The 22,692-nt window shown below is 50.8% G+C and overlaps 1 protein-coding gene across 3 annotated transcripts in view; it reads right to left on the reverse strand.

Annotated features, from left to right (window-relative positions):
* The window catches only part of SLC12A7 (solute carrier family 12 member 7), a 174,563-nt gene extending 153,046 nt beyond the window's left edge, over positions 1 to 21,517 (reverse strand). Inside the window, exon 1 of one of the 3 annotated variants that reach the window (XM_077310641.1) lies at positions 21,315 to 21,517. Coding sequence is in view for 1 of the 3 variants with exons in the window: in XM_077310646.1 (XP_077166761.1) it covers positions 5,073 to 5,124 (52 nt within the window). In the remaining 2 variants the exon portion in view is untranslated. Of the gene's footprint in view, positions 1 to 5,072; positions 5,140 to 9,244; positions 9,337 to 21,314 lie in introns of those variants that run through there. The other 2 variants (XM_077310648.1, XM_077310646.1) reach the window with 2 other exon arrangements.
* Between the last annotated feature and the right edge of the window lie 1,175 nt (positions 21,518 to 22,692).

Genomic DNA, 22,692 nt, shown 5'->3' on the forward strand with positions numbered 1-22,692 from the left:
TATTCAACAACTTTAGCTTATTTATTAGAGATCAAAATGGGTTGAGCTACCTACTTCCTTTATGCTGCCTCTTCCACACTCACTGGTTAGAAGGAGGCTGCCTGGGCATCCCTGCGTGAGTTCTCACTTACCTTCTGCCTCCTACACACAAGCATGAAACCACATGACTGGGCTCCCAAGTATATGCCAAACATTCTTCCTCTTGAAAAAGATAATTGAAATAGCATTTAATGGAACACCGGATGTCAATCATTACCCCCTCTGGAAGTGGTCTGCCAGGGAATATGACTCAGCAGGCCTGCTGGATCCTTTGTAGAGGAGTTCATTATTCAGTTATCTCCGTTGTGGTTCTTTCTAGCTACTTGTGTCAAAATAAAGGTGAAAATGCTCCAGAATTAATTTCTGCCGCTGACCAAATGCAGATATATAAATCCGCCGCTGGCATTCCCTCACTAGCTTTCAAGGTCAAAACCCTTCTTTACACAACAGAGCCTTGGAACAGGCACAAAGCTACCAGAAATCCAGTGGGCAGGACTCCTATCTGCATTACAGGGAAAGCTTTACGGAGTTAATTTTTGCAAGCCAATCTACCGTTTAGGGCACAGGAAACATGCCTGGCTGGCAATGGCAACTCCACCAAGCGAATGCCACCCTGGTTAATATCTATGGCTCATCAGTGTCAATGTCGATCTTGTTCCTGGTTCACATGTTTTTGCCATGGTGTTTGTATTGTGCTTCACATACTGATTGTCTTGATGATGATGGTTTGTTTGTGGCATTGGGGTGACGTGTTTTATGCCTTGGCTTCACCTGCCTTTGGGCCCTTTGTTCCTGTACCTTTAGGGTAAGGTGACCAGAGTTGAAGGGACCATAAGGCGAGATGTGGCACCGCGGCGGCCTCCCTCCCTCCCTCCGACTGGGCTCACCGTGGCTTCCCGCGTGCCTCTCCCATGAGCCCGTCTTGTGCACCTGCGCAGCCTCCATCGGCGCAGGTCAGGTGGGGGCCGAGGGCGGGCCTTTGCACAGGGCCAGCCAGGGCAGATTGCCGCTGCCGGCCATCCTGGTGACTGGGGGGTGTCAGGATCAGTCCCTGTTCTCTGTCATGATCTCTGTTTGGTGAACCTGCGTGACTCCATCTTGCCTGTTGCATATTTTGCTTTGTCCTTGTGACCCATGTATTCTCACTGTTCCCATGTAGCCATGCCTTGTAGTCGTCTCCTTTGACTTGCCTGCTTTGATCCCTGCCTGTTCATACTGCATATTTTCCCCTCACTGGGAAACATTGTTACAAGGATCCTGCGGTTCCTGCGAAAGGCTTATCAGCTAGCCTGTGGCGCCGGCTTGACCAAGGCCGCGTTAATTTCAATACCTCTGGCAGGAAGCCTGGGATGGCACCTGGGAGAGGGGGCACCCCCTCCCATGGGAGCACTCAAGTTTTGGGCGGGAGAAATGTATTGATAAGTGCTTGTTGTTCTTGTGTTGGGCAGATTTGACTTCTAACGTTATAGTGACTAGATCTAACTTCCATTAAAGCTTTCTTTCCATAGAAGTTTTGTTGTGAGTTTTGTCAGCGCTTGACAGGGGGCAGGGAGGGGGCTCCAGCTGGGCCATGGCCAAGAGGAGGCGGAAGCAGGACTTTAAAGGACCCATGCGGGACACGGGACAATGTCCTGGAAGGCGTGAGTGTCCCGCAGAGGTCGGGACAGATGGGCAGTTTACTTTAGGGGGAAGATTGTTAACCCACCTTGTTTTCCTCAATCAGGGTGGCAGGCTGCCCATTTCCATCCCGCTGAGCCTCCTGGCCTCTCTCTGACCTTGGGTGGCTGGGATGGCTGTCTAGGGGAGTGATCTGTTGCTTTTGCTTTTGCAGGCTATGTAGTGCAGGATCGGTGAAGATTTGCACTTGGCATTTGTGTGCCAAGACGTTGGGGGAGGAATCTGGGTTGGCCTTAGAGGTAGGCTGGTTTGCGCAGAATTAAGTTTCTGCAAGGATACCTTTGCCTTGTTTCACTTATTTCTTCTATAATGAGATTTTCTTTCATCAAGAGTCTGCTTATTGGGAATTCGTTGGAGCATTGAGAATCTAGCCCTGTGGTAGGCTCACAAGCTGCCATAAGGATTGAGCCTTAGATTGTTCATCTAAGGCTAATACAGGATTGTTCCCTGCTCTTCCAGAATGGTGAATCTGGGCCGGAACAAATTAGGCTGCCCTGCCTTCGAACCACCAAGAAGGAAGATTCACGATAAGTGAAAACAAATTTTCCGTTCTCCAGCAGTCCTCCGGCGGGGCAGTCTCACGCCTGGGACCTACAAAAGCAGTGCGTCTGGCTGGGCACAGGATTCCAGTCGCTGGACCTGGGTGGCCTGCTACGGAACCCACTTTGGCAGACGCCAACTCCTCTCTCCTAGAATGCCTCCTAAAGGAATGAGCAGGCCTCCACGTGGCTGCCGTGCACATCACCTCCAGGGCAGAAGATGCTCCGTGGGCAGCAGAGGTGGCCGCCCCCTTGACCAACGAGGCATCACCCTCCGGGGCCCCTTGCTTTGTAGGCCACAGTGAGGCAGTCCCTGATTCATTGGCTGATAGTGGACTCTTTTCTCCCCAAGGAAGATTTCCTAAAGGACACAAATCGATCCTCTGAGGGATGTCGGCCACTTTGGGACCCCCTTGGGGAGAAGGGCGGGGCATGAACTGAGTAACAAAACCAATGATTTGGAAGAACAAAAATTGAGCCCAGGGGCACCTCTAAGACCAACCAAGATTTATTCATTTATTGAGCCATGGCCAGCCCCTCTTGCAGCGCCTGAGGTCCCTGCTGCCCCACTCCTAGGCTGTCGTGGAAGGAGTGGGAGCCCTTTTTCTGCCTGTACTCCCCTCTCTTAGAGGGCAAGGCCTCTTCTCCACCAGGCCATCTTGCCCCTCCTCTCCCCAAAGAGCAATCTGGCCTTAAAGGGGATGCTGGCCACCCTAGGCCTGGAATTGGGGTCAGCCTCCCAGCTGCAACACTGGATGCCATGGCCCCGGCTGAGAGCTGAGTGCTGCCAAAGGTCCCGTCTGGCCAAAGCCAGAGCGATCCTTTTGCAGCCTCATGTTTTAGCAGGTTATTAGCTGCTTTAGCAGAGTTATCAAATGGCATCGTGTGGCTTGATGTGGATATTATGACAGTTTACTAATTTGCCACATTGTGCTTGCACTCGAAAGCTCACGCCCTGAATAAATCTATTTTCTGTTTGCAGCCTGTCCTTGACCCCTTTGGGGAGAGTGCTCTCTGTGGCTGCCCAGCCAGGGAGTCTGCTGAAGCTGCTTTAACGGTCCTGGCATTGGCCTGCTCTGTTTTGCGACTGCAAGGATCCCAAGGCAGGCCGTCCGACTCCTTAGGGAGGAGAGAGTTGGAAGCCTGGTTGGACGCTGGCTCATCCAGCGGCAGGAGCTAGAACAGCTGTGCTGCCTCCAGCAAGTGATGGGGTGGTCTGACCTGGGACAGAGAGGTGCCTCCCACTCAGATCTCTCCACCTTGGCAAGCACTGAAGGAAAAGGGCTGGGCTCTGAATCTGGAAGAAACTTCCCTGAACCGGAAGGCATGTCTGGGTCCTGATTTATCGCCTCCCTGCCAGTGCACTGAATTTCTAGAACTCTCAAAACCTTAGGCAGCAACCTGTGAAAAACCACCTGAGGAAAAAGCCTCTTCTGCAGGGTGGAAACCTGAGGCTCCTCTTCCTCCTCATCAGAGCCACCCTCAGAATGCTCAGAGGCTGGGCCCCCTGTGTCCATAGCCCAGCCACCCTCCCTCCCTGCTGGGGCTACACTCTCCCGTTGCCCAGGGTAAGGAGGCTGAGCAATCCGCCCTCCCCTCCCCGGAAAAAGAACTGGGAGAAAGACTGGCTCTCCTGGCCCAGACCTCTCTGGCAGAGTCCCTGAGAGCAGGGATGGCTGGCACAAAAGGGCCACGGATCCAGGCCAGCAGGCATTGTCACCAGAGAGATCAGGTGCAGCAGAGGGCTGGGCTTCAGGGGCCTGATGTGATCTCAGTGCAAACCAACACAAGTGCTCCCCTTGCTCTAACTCAGAGTCGGTAGGGAGAAAAGGAAACCACCAGGGCCATGCGGCACACATGCTGCCCCTTCTCCCTCCAGCACCCTGATCACAGGGCCTCAAATTCGGGAGCCTAGCCCCGCAGCTTATTTCCACTGCTCTCTAAGTATATCTGAACAGGAGGCGCTGGTGGGAGCGGCACATGGCCACCCCCACCACCTCTACCCCCAGGGGCAAGGAGGGGGAATTGAAGAAAAAGGAAAATGTAATAAAATAAAGCAACTCTTGCAACGGAACGTTTGCTCCATGAGCAACGCTCATGTCCTACTCTTCTGGCACGGCCGAAAGAACTGAGGGATCCTGGGAGAAGCCCCCTCCCCAACAGGCTCACAAGAGAGCTCTCAGCCCTGCCACCTAGAAGAAGAGGACCTCTGGAGAACTATTATCCTGGCATAACTCTCATGTGCCAATGTGTAGTAGTCACTCGTGTAAATAGATAGATATATTTCAAGTAGAGAGAAAAAATGTGCATATTTTACAAAGGGAGGACAATTGTTCAAGCAATGCAAGAGGGAGCATTAGGTGTGTGGCCATAGTATGTGGTGCCAACCTGAATGGCCACCTAATGAGCATGAATGCAGTGAAAACAGACACATGTTGGCCCAGGAACAAAGAGGCACAGGTGAAAATTGAGGGGAAGTTACTTGCTGAGCCTTTATTCTGAAAGACGCAGAGATAAATTGTCCCTCTCAAATGGATTTCCAAGTAATGGTGCTGCCAGCAGGAATTATTTCCCCCCCACAGCCTATTAATTCCACACCCTTCTAACAAATTCTTTGCAGAGACTAAAAAATGGGCAGAAACCATCCTCCTTCCCACGGTAAACATTGTGGACAGAAGTGCCTGGAGAGCCACGGCCAGAAGACGGTTCACAGACAACAGCCAGACTCATCCATCATCCATCGCCATCATCATCAACATACAAAATAATATATTCTGCCTTTCTGATACCTAAAAGTCACAAGACAGGACAAGATACCATTTGTAAGATGAGGACCACTGGACCGCCTCGTTCGTTCATTCTGCTGCATTTGTATCCTGCCGTCCCCTAGGGAACAACAGGAACAATACATCAAACAATACACCTACTTCTACCTAAACATTATTGCAGTCCCATTATGTTTACTAATACTGTATTATTTTCTTTAGCTGAAATAACAGACTGTCTTTTTTTTCCAATTTTAAACACTGGGAAAAAGGAAAAACAGCATTCAAAGGGACAGACTTTCAGGAGAAAGAGGCAGCGGGGGGGGCGTATGGGTTTATGTGTGCTCGCCCAAGGGCAGGACGCTACAGACGGGGGGGGGGGCTCCATCTTTCCTCCATGGGGAAGCATCATCAGCACTGGGCAGGAGGTTCCCTCCGGCATTATTTGGGGGGCTCTACTAACAATGCAGTCGGAGGTGAATAGGCTTCCTCTGAGCTGGTGTTCTCAAAAGGAGTACTGAAGAGGGGAGAAGAGCTGAACATTCAGCAAGGGGCAACGGGAAGAATCTCCCCTTACCAAACTGACCAATAAGGAGAGACCAGCCACAAACGAGAGGGGGGAAGCAGTGCGGCAGCCGTATTTCTCACTGAGGTGCAGAACACACACTCTACGATTCCCCAACAAAAATCAGATGTCAGAAAAGGGTGCGGAGTGCAGGCCCACAATTTGAATTAAATGAATATTAACTTGACTTTTATGATAATCTAAAGTAAGCTTTGAGTGCGGAGAGGCCGTTCTTAGTTCCTCAGGGAGGGAATCCCACCATCAGGTGGCAGCAAACGCAGCAAAGCAACCAACCCCGCTCTCCTGCGACTCCAGCATGGTCAGCTGCAAGTCTTGGCCTGGTGGCCTCTGAGCGGACTCAGACCCTCAGCCATAACTGGCTGTTACAGAAGCCACTTTTGGACATGTGAGCTGATTGATATTCATGCACTTACTAGCTGGACTTTCCAGGCGAACAGGAGCTCCTATCCCACAAAGTCTCTTTCTCACCTTCCGAGTCTTATTCCCATATAGAGAACTCAGCGCTCCTTGCAAGTAGCTTCTGTGGCTGGCAGAAATTCCTTCTGTAAGTGCAGCTTTGGGGAATGAACAGGCAAGAATGGAAACTGTGCCCTGCCAGGTCTTTTCTTCTTCACTAATAAAACTATGAACAGGAATGGGGGGGGAGTGTCATAAAGCAAATGTTATAGAATCCTAGAGTGGGAAGGGGCCATGGAGGCCATCCAGTCCCACCCCCTGCTCAGTGCACAATCAGCCTCAAACATCCAGGAGCAGGATCTGTCCAGCTGCTGCTTGAAGACGGCCAGTGAGGGGGAGCTCCCCACCTCCTAAGACAGCCCCTTCCATGGCTGAACTAGACTCCTAGAATCCTGGATTGGGAAGGGGCCATGCAGGTTATCCAGTCCCAACCCCTGCTCAGTGCAAGATCAGCCTCCAGCATCCAGGATGAGGATCTGTCCAGTCCTTGCTTGAAGACCACCAGTGAGGGGGAGCTCCCCACCTCCTTGGGTAGCCTATTCCACTGCTGAACTAGACTCCTAGAATCCTAGAGTGGGAAGGGGCCATGCAGGCCATCTAGTCCCACCCCCTGCTCAGTGCAGGATCAGCCTCAGGCATCCAGGAGAAAGATCTGTCCAGCTGCTGCTTGAAGACGGCCAGTGAGGGGGAGCTCCCCACCTCCTTAGGCAGCCCCTTCCACTGCTGAACTAGACTCCTAGAATCCTAGAGTGGGAAGGGGCCATGCAGGCCATCTAGTCCCACCCCCTGCTCAGTGCAGGATCAGCCTCAAGCATCCAGGAGAAAGATCTGTCCAGCTGCTGCTTGAAGACGGCCAGTGAGGGGGAGCTCCCCACCTCCTTAGGCAGCCCCTTCCACTCCTGAATTAGACTCACAGAATCCTAGAGTGGGAAGGGGCCATCAAGGTCATCTAGTCCCACCCCCTGCTCAGTGCAGGATCAGCCTCATCATCCAGGAGAAGGATCTGTCCAGCCGCCGCTTGAAGATGGCCAGTGTTGCACTTAGACAGGATTCAGGCTCTGAATCCCTTCAGAAAGGCTAAATTTGGTCTAGATGGTGATAATATCCCCACTTTCTAGGCAGGGTTGCATTGTGTGTGAGATACAATGAAGAAGGACACTGTTTTTGGCCACAGATGCCACTGAGCCAGTGAATAATCACCACCCCATGAAGGCAAACTCATTGCCTTAATGTTGGCACCTCACCATTAGTCTGCACTCTCTGTATTCTGAAAGTACTCACGCCCGTCCACTCCACTACTGTCCTTCCTTGCCGGGAGCATCAGAGGACATTGGAATGCCGTGCTTCATTGTGTTGCATTGAAGAAGGGACAAGTAGCTGCTTTTTGGTTCCCTGCTTTTCCCTACCCGAAGGAGTCTCAAGGCAGCTCACAGTCGCCTTCCCTTCCACTCCCCACAACAGACTCCCTGCGAGGGAGGGGAGGTTCAGATGGCTGAGGAACCATGACTGGCCCAAGGTCACCCAGCTGGCTGCCTGCAGAGGAGGAGGAGGAGTGGGGAATCAAGCCTGGTTCTCCAGATCTGAGGCTGGCTGGTTCACAGCATGACAGGAAGGTGGAGTGGTGCACTGCCATGAGCACCCATAAGGGATCTTTGGAGCATTCGCTACACAAGCGTCTTTTAATCAAATAATGTTTATGCTCCCACTTGCACATTAGATCCAAATCTATGTTTGTCTATATTTCTATCCAAACAAAGCATACCTTTTATGCTGCTCTCTATTGTTATTGTTCTTCTTATTGTTTGGAAATTTTTATTGGGGAATTTTGAGGTTTCATTGAGATTTTTTACTGTTTTATATTGTAAACTGCCACAGGACGGCCATTGCCATGAGTGTCAGTATATAAATTAAATATAAACTAAACCTAATTGTTAACAATTGTCAACAGGTTGTATTCTGAATATTTATTTGTGTGCTCCAGTTAGTCTGACGGGCACGGGCACTGAGTGGTGTGGCCACCCTCTCTCCAGTCCAGGCTCTCAGCCGATCGGGGTTCGCCTAACTCCAGAGAGAGGCCTGACTTCCAAAGATCGACTTTTGCATGTGGAATAGACATTTTTCTTGAGCCGGCTTTTTGATTTTGAGTCAGTTTTTTGATCAAGTGGATTCCAGATCACATTCAAATGCCTTTATGTAACAATTACTTTTGTGAACTTCTGTAGTGGCTCAATATGCTGAGCACAGAATGCAGATTAAATCCCTTTCACCTCCACAGCTCCGTGTTAAAGGCTGAAGTGAAAGCAAACCGGTACTGTATTTGCTGGCGTATCAGACTACTTCCCCCCCTGAAAAACATGCCTCCAAGTGGGGGGGTCGTCCTATACGCCGGGTGCCCTTCAGTTGGGAGAGACGGAGCTGCCCACAGTGGCCTCCCGATGCCCGCCCACCTCATTCTACATTCCATCCAGGATCGCGCGGGATCCAGTGCGGCCGCGGCGGGTCATCAGCGAGCATCAGCAGCAAGACAGGGGAGCCGGCTTTTTCGGCGTGACCGGCCCGTTCTGCTCAGCAGGAAGCAGTGGCGCTCCAGCCCGCCTCTTGTCTACGCAGAGATCGCACATGCGCACTTGCGCACTAGTGCCGGTCACAGGGAGATGCAGGGGCGGGCCAGGTATAGATCAAACTCTATATTTTGAGTGGAAATGTTGGGGGGTCGTCTTATACGCCGGCAAATACGGTACCTCGTGACGCCTTAAAGATCAACAAATTCTCCCCATGATAAACTTGTGGGAAATACCTCCAGCACATGGCAGAGACTCTTTGCTAATATGGAGCATTTGCTAATAAATTCACAAGCTTGATATTAACTATCTTCAAGGTTCATTAAGAGGAAATGTTTTTAAAATAAATTTCTTTATAGCGCATCATTACAATACATTATTTATTCTGGGAACTCTTGTTTCTATTTTGGCCTGAACCATGCCCAGTTTGTCAAATTTCACAACACTCATTTTATAAAGAAGTATATACAATTTAATCCATGCAAGAAATGTCCAAGCTCCTTAACAAAATATTGAGATGATGTTCATGGGCAGGACAGAACCAAGTTTCCTCTGGCAGCATGGTGCAGACAGGCTGGGCCTTGCATGGTGACGGGAGAAATCCAAAGTAAGTTTACTCACATGCAAGTCCAGGGGGGCTTCCTTCCTGGAGAACGCCCTCAGGACGTCAGCCAGTCCAACTCCGTGGCACCAGCAACAGGAATGGTGAACATCTTCCGAACAAGAAAATGAAGTTTAAATTGATAAACTCTGATAAAGGAATCCATCAATACAAGAATGAACCGGGGGAGGCATTTAAATCTGACATCAGGTTCGCCAAGCTGAGCACAGGAAGCCAGCCTCTGAGATCAGCTGCCTGACAGGAGGAACCACGTAGCTGGACTACAAGCAAGAGGAACTAATGCTCTGCCACTGCTTCCTGTACGCCTCCAGCCAAAGGGTGAGAAGTCACTCACTCTGTGTTGAAAGGGCTTATGCCATTCATCAGTGTCCGGCTGTATTTTGTGCCATGATGCAATATTGTGGCAGCTGCCTGACCCAGGCGAAAAGAACACAGAGTCCAGGGGCATCTTTAAGGCCAACAAATCTTTATTCAAGGAATGGGCTTCCATGTGCACACACACTTCTTCCTCGGGCACAATGTCACGGCTCCTCACTTGAACCAAGCAAAAAAAGTAAGGGAGGTAAATGCAGCCAAACAAATTCACAGAGTACAGAAAGGTGTTCATCGATGTGCTGGCAATGTAATGCTCATGTTTACAAAAAGTGTAAGACTTGCAGAGAGCATCTCATTTTCCCCTCCTCACTATTTCCTCTTCTTCCCTTCCCTGAAAGCCCCCTTTGCCTCTCTCCTTCTTCAGCTTCCTTCTCTCCTTCCCACTTTCCTCCCAATCTTCCTTTATCTCCTCTCCTTTGTTTCCCAGATCTGCCCTAACACGACTCTTATTGCATTGATATCTCACCCTCTCTACCCTGAATACTTTGGACAGGTGCAAACATTTTTCTCAGGACTCGGCAATAGACTATAAAAACACACACTCCTGAAAGATACTCATTCGATCTCTTCCCAAAAACTTCCACCCCCTCCGAGGCAGCATATTCCATCTACAAGCAAACCCTCGCTGTCAGAAAATGCATTCTAATATTTAAGTGGAACCTTTCCTGCAATTTGAACCCACTGCTCCTAAACCTTGTCTCTAAAGCTGCATGAGCAAGTTGGCCCCCTCCTCAGAGTTAAACGCAGCTATTGCATCCCCGCTGGCCCTCCCCTCCTCCAAGCTGCCCTTACCCAACTCTCCCACCCTCTCCTCCTCATGAGGCACGGATCCCGACCCCTCCACCATCCTAGTCACCCTTCTCCAAACACGGTCCAACGTGTCAATGTCATTCTCGAACAGTCGTGCCCAGAGCCGGACCAGTGCTCCAAGTGAGGTCTAACCAATGCAGAACAGAGTGCCGGAGTGCTTTTCCCTGGCCCTAGACTCTGTGCTCCTGGTGATGCAGCTTAATATCCCATCAGCCTTCTTAGCTGCCCTATTGCACTGTTGCCTCACATTCCACTTATTGTCCCCAGAGGTCATGAGTCCCTTTCAGATGGACTACTACCAAGCCAGGTATACCACATCTTCTGTTGATGTATCTCATTTTTATTACCCAAATGTAACTTTACACTTCTCCCTATTAAAATTCATTTTGTTGGCTATGGCCCCACTTCCCAATCTATCCAGATCTCCTTGAGCACAGTTCTTCCCTCTGGGGTATTAGCCCCCGACCCAATTTAGTGTCATCTGCAAATTGGATGGATGGACCCTCCATTGACTCATCCAAACCATTCATGGGAATGCTAAACAATACTGGCCCCTGCCAAGAACCCTGCGGCCCCTCACTGGTCCCCTCCCTCCACGATGAAGATGAACTATCGATGGAACCCGTTGGGTTCTATCAGCCAGCCAATTACAAATCCATTTGATTGTGACCTTATCCACCCCCATTTTTCTCACAAGAATATCGTGGGGGAGGGATCTTATCAAAGGCCTTACTAAAATCAAGATATACTATATCCACTGCATTTCCAGCAACTAGTCACTTTATCAAAAAAAGAAAAGAAATAAGATTAGTGTGGCAGGACTTATCCCTGCAAAATCCATGTTGACTTTTATTAAGTACCACATTATCCTCTAAGTTATTACGTACTGCCTGTTTCATGATCAGTTCCAAAACCTTTCCTGGGATTGAAGTTAAACTGACTGAGCAGTAGTTGTTGTGTACTTCTCCCCCCCCCCTTTTTTAAAATGGGGACCACATTTGCTCTCCTCCAGCCCACTGGAACTTCCCCTGTTCTCCAGGACCTCTCAAAGATCATTGCTAAAGGTTCTGCCAATTCTTTCAATACTCTTGGATGTATTCTCCGGGCCCTGGAGATTTGATTTAATGTGGCCAAATGTTTCTGTACAAACTCTTTATCAACTCTATAATTTATCTCTTCCCTAATATTCTCAACTTCATTCCCCCTCCCCAGTAGAACACCTTCCTTAGTTTTCCTTTTGCTTAGGACACAGCTAAAAAAACACTTGTTATTTTTACCTCCTCTGGCAAGCCTGAGCTCAGGCTGGGCCTTAGCTTTTTTAACCTTCTCCCTCCATTTCTTGGGTGTTTTTTAAAACTGTTCCTTGGGGATTTCCTCCTCCTTCCATTTCATGTACGTGTCCCTTTTAAATCTTAACTCATTAGGATTTCTTTAGTCATCCATCTTTGCTTCTTGTGACATCTTCCATCCCTCCACTTCATTGGAACTGTGCACTATTGTGTCTTCAGTTTCTCCTGTCTACGGAATTCCCACCCATCATTGGCTCTCGTATATCTGATCATGGAATCATCCCAGTACTTCCCTTAATCTGCTAAAATCAACACTCTTAAAGTTCGAAATATAAGTCTGACTATACGTAACTTCTCCTTTCATCAGAAACTCAAATTCCAAGAGAACCCAGATATCTCACCTCCTTCACTCCATTAACCAAATCTTCTTTTTTGTTATTCATTTATTTATATTAATTTAATTTCTATGCCACCACTCCTAGCCAGCAACGCTGCAGTGGCTTATAAACCACAGCACCTCTGTCTTGGAGAGGTTGTGTTTCTGCCAGCTTTTCTTGAGCCAAACCATCACTGCTTCTAAACAGCAGGTGCATCGTTCTGGGAGAGAGTCAGGGTGGCCATCCATCAAGAGGTAAAGCTGGGCGTCATCAGTATACTGTATACAGTATACATACAGTATACTGATGACATCCCAACCCAAAACTCCAGACTAGTTGGGCCAGCAGGTGCATGAATATATTAAACACGAGGGAGATGGTAGAAGCACAATTGTTCTTCCCCCACAGCAACCCTGTGTCCAGTCCCAGAGAAAGGAGATCAGCCACTGAAAGGTTGTCCCCCAAATTCTGGACCTGGCAAGGCAGTGCGCCAACAGCTCATGGTTGACAATGTGAAATACTGCCAACAGTTCCAACAGTACAAGAAGAGCTGACCTACCTCCATCAAATTACCACCAGAGATCGCCTGTCTGCATGACCGACATTGTCTCCACCCTATGGCTGGGCCAGAAGCTAGACTGGAAAGGATCAAGAGCCGAAGTATCGCCCAAGAATGCTAGAAGCTGATCTCACCGAACCTAGCAACTTGTCCTACTCCGGTTATGAAAGCTGGCTGAAGCCATCAAATAAATAAAATGAACACATCCCTCCCCCCAGGACAGCCAGGGGGTCTCTGGCTCCTTTTCTGTATCAACTGCGGGTAGAAGGTCACGGCAGAGCAAATGCCTCGCATCCAATTGATTATCCTTTTGGTGCCAAGGGACTGAAGGGTGGCAAGGGACTGAACTACAGTAAACAACTGAGCGGGACATGAGCCCACAGACGCGATGGAGGCAGCATAAAGCTCCCACTTATCCGTCTTCACCACCATCTCGTACGCCCACCTAAGTGTGCAATAAAATGTTCTCTTTACTGTGTCGCGAGACCCCCCTCCACATTTGCTCTGCCCGTCTCACTTCCCTCTTCCCCGCATGAAGCTCCTCAGAGAATGAAGGAACCAGCTTGCGGGGAGGGCAGAGAGCAAGATGGGCCGGCCTGTCCTCCCCCAGATCCGCCTGTGACTCTCCCGCAGAGCGTTCAGGAATCCACCAGGAGCTACAAGTCTCTGTGGGGGGCTAAGATATGTCAAATTAGATCTAATATAACCAAACCCCTTGTTGCATCTTCTGAACAATAAACTTTCAGCAAAGGAGGTAAGGCACTTATTAGACCGAGCAGCCTCTGCAGAGTTCAACCTCCAGCAAATATCAGGATAAATAAAATCCGCCGTAACGACTAGATCTCTGCTCCTTGAAAGTTTAATCAGTTGTAGCAGAAAACCACCATCCAGCTCCTCAGACTGAGACTTTGTCTATAATAGTCTCCTAGATACAGCGTTAATTTATCTTGAACGGGGTATTCCTGCCACTGGTTTTCTCGTTCCTTTCCCACCGGGACTTCGCAATAAAGTTCTAGCTGATATTATGGAAAGTATTTTTCACTTATTTACAGGTTTTGCATAGGTCAAAAATGTTAAAATCAGGAGCTCTTTCCACCCCTAAAATTACACTCATTGCTCTAATAAGAATCAGATTCATCACTAATGAAAATTAGTTCCTATTTTCTCTTTCATGCTTTCAGCAGAGACCCATGATTTTGTTGTAAATGTACCATGTATTTTTTCCACAAATATATAAACATCTCTATAAACATTTCTAAAGGCGATCTTTAAACCTGATGTGCGATCTGTACCCTGAGAAAGCTTTTATGTGTGTGAGAAAGACTTAACTTGAGAAGAATCGTACAGAGAAGTCAGAAGGTTTGAAGAAGAAATAGAAGGCAAATTTTCACTTTCCACTCAACATTCATAAAATATTTCAGAGATCGTGTTCCAGATCGGTGTTACTCTGTTGCAGCAAAACGAAACAAGAGTAGCTGTCTGACAAGGGTTACGCCAGTCCTGAGCGGGACGAGTCAGAACTTGCCTGCAACGCATGAACGGTCCATTCACTAGGCAGGTTCAGCCACACTAAAAGCTGCAAAAGGAATAGTCTGATTCCAGGTGCTACAAGGGCCGTTTACGCACGGGAGGAGGTTTTAGTCGTGGCGGGCTGCCCCACCTCTTCCAGCACCCTCACAGGGGAGCATTTGGCCCGGTGCGCCTCATCTGCCCCTGATCTGTGCTCCTGCAGGGGAGCTGGGGCAGTGAAGTTCCCAGTGCGTAAACGGTCAAAGAGAGGACAGTTTAAAACAAGATCTACTCTGCAAAGTAAACAAACCACTCTCAACTATTAAGAGATAGAAAAGTAGGATTAATATACAATCCAGTCATTGGATTGAGAATGTGCAACATCTTGAACAAATTTATTAATTGCTAGTTTCTATTGCCTGTGGTTTTTACAGAACAGATTCATTACATACCTATTGATACCTTACAACAGTGGTCCCCAACCTTTTTATCACCGGGGACCACTCAATGCCTTTTACTGAGGCCTGGTGGGGGGGTAGTTTACTCCTCTACTCTCAACCACTGCCCTAACGCTCTCTGATCGCTATGGTAATGATTAAATATCCCTTCAAAATAAGATACAGACACGCCACAACAATGAAGTGTGTTGTAAAGGGCTGGAGGGGATGAAGTAAAGGGCCAGGGGGGGGGAGGCGTCCTTCGGGGCCCACCTCCAATTAGTCGAAGGACCACAAGTGGTCCGCGGCCCACAAGTTGGGGATCGCTACCTTACAAGTACGATGGCCAAATTGGCGAAAGAACTGATCAAACAATACACAAGGTACCTTCGTTCCAGCAGTTGCCTGTGCATTTAGACAGGCCAGCATAGAACTTCATCTCGGAGAAGGTGCCCTTAATAAAGAGAAGTATTCTGGAATCTCCCCAGACAGCCAGGGGGGATATAGCAAAGGTGGAGCTCTTTGCTGGCTGAGGTCAAGGCCAGTAAGACCAAGGACCCTTCCTCAGGCTAAACTGGGTCATCGATTTGTTCCTTAAACCAGCAGGGGGCTGATTGTGGAGGGAGGGGTGCCACCTCCAGGATATCCTGGTTTTAACTCTAATTGTTTCAACAGGGTTTGTGTTGGGGTTGATATCTTTGTTCCCCGCCACGGACCGCTTTGTAGGAGTGTCATATTTGAAGTTAAATCAAATAAATAAAAATAAAGATGGGAGAGCTTATTTAGCATGCTCCTGCTATTAAAGTTTGATAGTAAATATCTAAGATTCATTGTCGGATGATAGTCTTTCTTCATGATTTTCCAAGTGTTCTAGGGCAGGGAAAGTCAACCTGTGGTCCTCCAGATGTCCATGGACTACAATTCCCATGAGCTCCTGCCAGCAGAATGGCAGGGGCTCATGGGAATTGTAGTCCATGGACATCTGGAGGACCACAGGTTGACTATCCCTGTTCTAGGGAGAGGCCGATTTTTAGGCCAAAAGGAGAGAAAGTTGTCATTCAGCAGACAGAAAGTTAGACTCCCTGCTGGAACTCTGAAATTCAATTGCAGACAAATTTAAAGATTTGGAGCCAGGTTTGGGAGGCTTGAGTGGTGCCTGTCTCAAGTCAAATTGGGGAACAGGAGACACATTTGGGTAAACTGAGCAGGCATTGCAGAAAGGAAGATTCTATCCTTTCCATATCTGGGATGGTGTTCAAACCCCAGACAGGTAGGCCACAGAATAGTTTTGGTAACCATGTGGATTTTAAAACTCTTAAGGCTGCAGGAAGGTGTTGGCTGCCCCTGGTTTAAGCAAACAGAAAAACCCCAACTAATGCACCAACTTTCTGTTTAGTTAGATTTAGGGCTTGCTTCCACTGCAGAGTCCATTCCAGGGAGTGAGGGAAAATAATCCCCAACTATTTAAATTGGACTTGCTCAATTGTTTGTTCTTTTATTTTCCATTTTGCCAATTTCCTGGATTTGGAGAAAACAATTCTTAGATTTGGTGATTGGATAGAAACATGGCTTACAAAGTCAGATGTTCCCTGCTTCTTTGATTTGTTTTATTAATTCCCAACGTATATTCTACTCTCCTTTCCTCCAACCAGGAAATATGCAGATATCAGCCGCAGGGGATTCAGAAGGAGAGCTGTGGTGTGGCAGCGACAGGGACCAGCTTCAGTCTCAGAGATGCAAGGAAGCTCGCCAGAAAACCTCTGGCCCATCACCCATTCTCAGCCAGCCTCAAAGCATAACGTGGGAAAGAGAGTGGTATAAGCCCCGTGCTGGGGAGAAGGTGACTGAGTAAATAATAAAATGTAAATCCCCTGATGCTTCTAAGTATCAACCATGTCTATGGTTATGTTGTTTCCACTGAGATGTGTTTATTGCTTGGCTGCCAGTTATGAAAGCAGAAAGAGAAATTAAGGATAACAGTGTATCCCAAAGGTCTGGAAATTGTCACAGGAAGGAAACAGAGGACTGAACAGAAAAGACGCAGAGACAGGAAAGAGACAGAGAAAGCTTGATTAGGAAGGAGAAGAAAAACAAGAGATACAGGCAGCATTCACGTAAACAGACAGTGAGTGAAAACACAGTGCCACCTTTAAGACCAACAAAGTTTTATTTAAACCAACTAAGTTTTATATGTGTGTCCATGAAAACTTATACCCTGAATAAATCTTTGTTGATCTCAAAGGTGCCACTGGACTCAAGCTTTGTTCTGCCGCTTCAGGCCTATACAGCTACACCCCCCAAATACTGAACAAAACTCCCCAGAACGAATAGTAGCTACTGCAGGGGGGGGGGGTGGAGAGACACAGTCCCTATTTCCTGCAAACGCTGGTAGCATTTTGAAGAAGAATCGGGGTCAAACTAGATATAATGGCAGCAGTCACACATATTTACATTTGAATTTGTCTCCAAATTTCCATTTTTCAAATAATAATAATAATTATTTACTGGATTTATAACCCGCCACTCTTGGAAACCGGCTTGCACCCCCCCGTCCCTCCATCAAGGCCCCTTTCTCTTCAGCTGACCGCTGAGACCTGCAGCAAGCCTGGCCAGGAAGGCCGCACTGGCACGGAGGTGACCTGTAAGTGTCCGGCAGAGCTGACTCCCCGTCATCGGCCCGTCCCTCCTGCTCCACAAAGCCATGAGTATCCCCCGTTCCATTCCCCAGCATTAAACACACACAGCTACTTCTCACACACCTAACTCTGCTCTGAGGCAAGCAAAGATACACAGATATGCATATTTCCAGGTGGTTCAAAACAATACTCAATTCCCACACGTACTATTCAGTTGCCCTAAATTTCTGATGTCCCATCATTACCTTGGGGACTATATGAAAAAAGCCCTGAAGTTATGTGTGCCGAAGAGAAACATCTGGGGGAGATAACACTGAGTGAGGGTTACGTATTTTGCATTTAAAAGTAGCAGAGTTGAGAAGGATGAGACCAGCCAAGGAGACAGAATTTCGGTATAATAAATAAAGTATTTGACTCGATGACCAGGGTCGGGAAACTGGGATAAAAGAAAATACATATATTTCTATAGCCCATAGAGGAGCTCCTAACTTTCACTGTTACCCACTGAGGCTCGGAAGAGGGTAATCCCTCCCATGATGGCCAATGATGGGCCGGGGGGGGGGGGACTGGAGAATCAACCCTGGTTCTTCAGGTTAGAGGTTGCCGCTCTGGGGGTCTTTACACTTGATCTCAAAACTCTTTAAGCCAATAAAAGTTTGCAAGCAACGTAGGTTGCTTATGCCCCCCGCAGGGCTCTCCGCTCTGCGGTATGAATCTACTGACTGTCCCGGGCCCCCGTGACGTTCGCCTGACCTCGACTAGGGCCAGGGCCTTTTTGGTCCTGGCCCCAACCTGGTGGAATGAGCCCCTGGAGGAGCTAAGGGCCCTGTCGGAACTACCGTCTTTCCACAGGGCCTGTAAGACGGAGCTCTTCCGCCAGGCATATGGTTGAGGCCAGGGCAGAGCCCGGGTTCCATCCAAGATCCCTCATCCATCGGCCAGCCTTTCTCTCCTCTCTCTCTTACAGGATTAACGCCCAACCTCTCTCTGAACAAGCGGGGAAAATGGGGAAAGTTATAGAATAGAATGCCATCTTTTTATTATAAGAATGGGGTATTTTTGGGGTTTTATGTGATTTTACTGTGATTTTATATTTTATTGTGAACTGCCATGAGACCTTTTGGTGAACGGCAGTATATAAATCCAACTATAAATAAATAAATAAAAAACAAACAAACAAATAAAATGCCGCAATAATTATCGACAGGAGTAATACCAAAAACTGCATGAGATGAATCCCCATTCTGGCCTGTTGCAAATACTACCTCGATGGTTTCTAGTCTTTACGTGGTTTTAAAATTGTCCCATTTGGTTTCTTTTCTACCCAGTTTTTCAAGTAAAGAAAAACAAAGATGAAGAAAGTTGACTAATAATCTACGTCTTTCAGGAAGGAGGTTCCCCATTTTGTTAGCAAGAAAGATTTCAGGAACCGCGTATTATTTCCTAGTCAGTGTGGCCTCCCAGTTGCAGCCCTGCAACATTCCTGGGCTAACGACAGCAACTGCTCAGGTGGAAAAGGAAGAAATGGTTAGCAGCATATTTCAGATGCTTTCATGAACTTTTATTGTCAGCTACTGGAATACAATCAATGTTAAACCTAATGATTATAAATTGAATGATAAGCAGCTCAACAGCACGCAAGAAATCCAATCTGAGGTTTCATCGTTTCTCTCTCTCTTTCTCTCTCACGCAAGGGGGAAAAAGCCAACACTTCCCCATCATGCCTAAAGCCACCGAGGCCCACGGTCTGAAAAAGCTCCACTGGGGTGAGTGGCGGCACCTGCAGAGTGCCCGGCCGAGTCCATTTGAACACGGCAGAGAAGGTCCAAGTATTCTGGTGAACAGACTGCCTGAAACACTGAGGAGCTGCAGGGGGGCTCTGAAAGCCGCTTGGAAAGAATGTTCTCCCCCCCCCCTGCCGCCATCGTGTCCTTCTAACCATCTTGGTTGGCTGGCGCCTGGTCACTCGGCAACTTTCAGGCCAGGACGGAGATTTGGGCAAGGGTCCCGCGGGTCTTAGTCTGACCTCCAGTGCATCCTCCAGCAACAGGAGCATTTTCCTGCGAGGCATGAGCCCTGCGCCGAGGTCTGATCTGCTGGCCGGCTCATTTCCATGATGAATTGGGCCTTTGTGAGCAGGACAGCCCCATGGCAGCAATTGTGAGTAAACGCTGCAAAACAAGGAGCCGCATTTCTTCCTCCCAAAGATCTTGTCTGAACACACCCTGGGGGTCCTTCTTCCCAAAGCAGTGATAAACCAAAGAAATGCGCCACGGTGTAGTTAAGAGTTCACTACTCCAGTGCTAAGGGACGGGATACTTTTTGCAGCACACTTTTTATTCTGGCTCCCCGCACAGACTCGGAGCGCTGAGGTGCTGCTGCGATTCAGTGGCATCTTGCTGCCCTCAGGTGCTGCCTTTTCGAGGAAGGCGTATCGAGCCTGTTCGGCAGCAAGGGCAGGCAGGTGGGCGGGGCTTGCTGACCCCAGGCCGGGACGGTCCCCGAGCAGAGAGAAGCTCCCAAGAGCAGGGTGGCATCTCCGGCCTCGACACCCCCAGCCCCTGGCCCAGCCTCGGCTCCTGCTCACCAAGGTGGATAGAGGCGGCCGGGTGGACTCTTCTGAGATCTCCCAGAATTACAACTGATGCCTCTTCTGGAGAAATGGGCTCCTTTAGAGGATGTGATCCGTGCCGTTGTAGGTCCTTCCCTTCCCAACCCCTCCCCCACAGGCCCTCTCTCCCCCAATTTCCCAAAGTGTAGTTGGCAAGCAAGACCCAAGCAACTGCTTGCCAGAAAAGATGAACCAAACAGGAAGGGCCTTTCCTTCTTGCCCTCAGGGAGAACACTCCTGTGCCCAGCTCATGCGCTCCAGCATGACTCTGGCCCCACAGGGCAGCAAAGCACGAGGGCGGCTGAGTCAGCAGGTGTGGCCCTCTCGCCCCCCACACACACACCCATACACACTGCTGCTGCTGCAAAACAACAGCCTCCGCAGGGCAGCTGGAGCCCCTCCTTCCCTCGGGTGGGTCCTGCAGCCACCCACAAAACTCCACAGGTCAGGCAATGGCACCCACAGGGCTCAGCATGAGGCTGCTGGTCGAGGCTGCAGATGGTCGAGGGCAGAAGCTGTGGGCACCTGGCCGGGCTCTTGCAGCCCCTTGCTGCAGAACTCCACCTGGGTGCTGGGGCGTGTGGGACTGGTGGGGCACCAGAGGGTCAGGGAGCAGTTCCTATGGGCCGCTGAGGACAGGAGCTGCAGGAAGGGCTTTAAACTACATGTAGAACAGTACTGGCCGGATACCAGGGGGGAAATGTTCACAGTCTGAGTAGTTCAGCAGTGGAAAGGGGCGGCCTCAGGAGGTGGGGAGCTCCCCCTCACTGGCTGTCTTCAAGCAAAGGTTGGAGACACACTTTTCTTGGGTGCTTTAGGATGCTCTGGGCTGATCCTGCGTTGAGCAGGGGGTTGGACTAGATGGCCTGTATGGCCCCTTCCAACTCTATGATTCTAGGAGTCTAGTTCAGCAGTGGAAGGGGCGGCCTCAGGAGGTGGGGAGCTCCCCCTCACTGGCCGTCTTCAAGCAGCGGCTGGACAGATCCTTCTCCTGGATGATGAGGCTGATCCTGCACTGAGCAGGGGGTGGGACTAGATGGCCTTTGTGGCCCCTTCCCACTCTAGGATTCTAGTTCAGCCATGGAATGGGCTGCCCAAGGAGAAGGGAAGAAGAAAAAGAGTTGGTTCTTAGATGCCGCTTTGCCTTCCCTCTCCTCTCCCCACAACAGACACCCTGTGAGGGAGGGGAGGCTGAGAGAGCCCTGAGATGACTGAAGGAAAAGAAGAAGAAGAAGAATTGGTCCTTAGATGCCGCTTTTCTCTCCCCGAAGGAGCCTCCAAGCGGCTTCCAGCCGCCTTCCCTTCCTCTCCCCCCAACAGACACGGAGCACGGGAGGCGCTCGGCCGGGGGGTCAGGGGCCCGCGGGCGCCGCCTTGGTCCAGGTCCTGGGGGGGGGGGTCCTTTGTCCGGCCTCTGCCGCCCGGGGCCCGCGCAGGTGAGCCAGCGCCGCCCTCCTCGCACTCACCTGCCCCGCCGCCGCCGCCGCCGCGCGGGCCTCCCGCCGCCGCCGCCGCCTCCCGCTCCTGCTGCTGCTGCTGCTGCTCCGGGGGCTGGCGGGGCTGGGGCAGCGGGGAGGGCCTCCTCCGGGCCCCGCCGCCCCGCCGGCCCTTGCCCTTGCCCTTGGCCGCGCCGGCCGGCTCCCCGCCCGCCTGCCCGCCCGCACCCGCACCCGCACCCGCACCCGCGCCCGCCCGCGGCGCCTCCTGGCCGGCCCGGCCCGCCGCCTCCGCCTGCTGCTCGGCCTCGGCCTCGGCCGCCTGCACGGGCACCACGGTGAAACTGGTGGGCATGGCGCGCCGGCGGGAAGGCGGCCGAGCCCAGAAGGCGCTCCGCTCCGCCGCCGAGCTCCACAGGCGGCCCCGCCCCGCCCCGCCCCGCCCCGCCTCTCGCCCCGCCGCCAACGCAGCCGGGCGGGAAGGGCAGCGCAGGGGGCGGGGGCTTCTGGCCGGAGACGGAGCGGGAACCTGCGCGCCCGGCCGCCCTCGCGGGGCTGTTGTGCGGCTCCGGAGACACGGCGGGGGGGGGGCAGGAGAAGAGCGGCAGCGCGCCCGGGAGAGCGCCCGGAAAGTCCCGCCCGCGCCCCGACGAGGCCACCCCACGCGGCCTCCGCTCCGCCACGGGCAGCGCCAGTCGGCCGCCCCCGGTGCCCCCCCTCCGGCGGGCTGCGAGGAGAGCGGCGGCCAAGAAGGGCGACGAGCGCGGTGGCATCGGGGGCCCTGGTGCGGCTCCCGGGGAGGGAGGGAGGGGGGGGGAGGGGAGGCCTCCCGGTTGGCAGCTGGGCATGGGCAAGGCAGTGGCCACGATCCGCCAGGCGCTACGCGATGCGAAAAGCGGCGCGGCGCGGGAAGGGCCGCCTGGTGTGTGGAGCGAGATGGCGCCGCCCTGCCTGGCCCGCCGCCCTGGGCTGCCTTTCTCCCACCGGCCCCGAAGTGAAAGGAGGAGCCGGCCTCAGAATTTTGTTATGTGCGAAGTCGTGTCCGACCCATCGCGACCCCATGGACAATGATCCATGGAGGACAATGATCCTCCAGGCCTTCCTGTCCTCTACCATTCCCTGGAGTCCTTTACCATTCCCTGGAGTCCTTTACCATTCCCTGGAGTCCTCTACCATTCCCTGGAGTCCTTTACCATTCCCTGGAGTCCTTTACCATTCCCTGGAGTCCTTTACCATTCCCTGGAGTCCTCTACCATTCCCTGGAGTCCTTTACCATTCCCTGGAGTCCTTTACCATTCCCTGGAGTCCTTTACCATTCCCTGGAGTCCTCTACCATTCCCTGGAGTCCTTTACCATTCCCTGGAGTCCTCTACCATTCCCTGGAGCCTCAGAATAGCCCTGGCGAAGC

The sequence above is a fragment of the Paroedura picta genome, chromosome 14 (assembly GCF_049243985.1).
Source record: "Paroedura picta isolate Pp20150507F chromosome 14, Ppicta_v3.0, whole genome shotgun sequence".
Taxonomy (NCBI): domain Eukaryota; kingdom Metazoa; phylum Chordata; class Lepidosauria; order Squamata; family Gekkonidae; genus Paroedura; species Paroedura picta.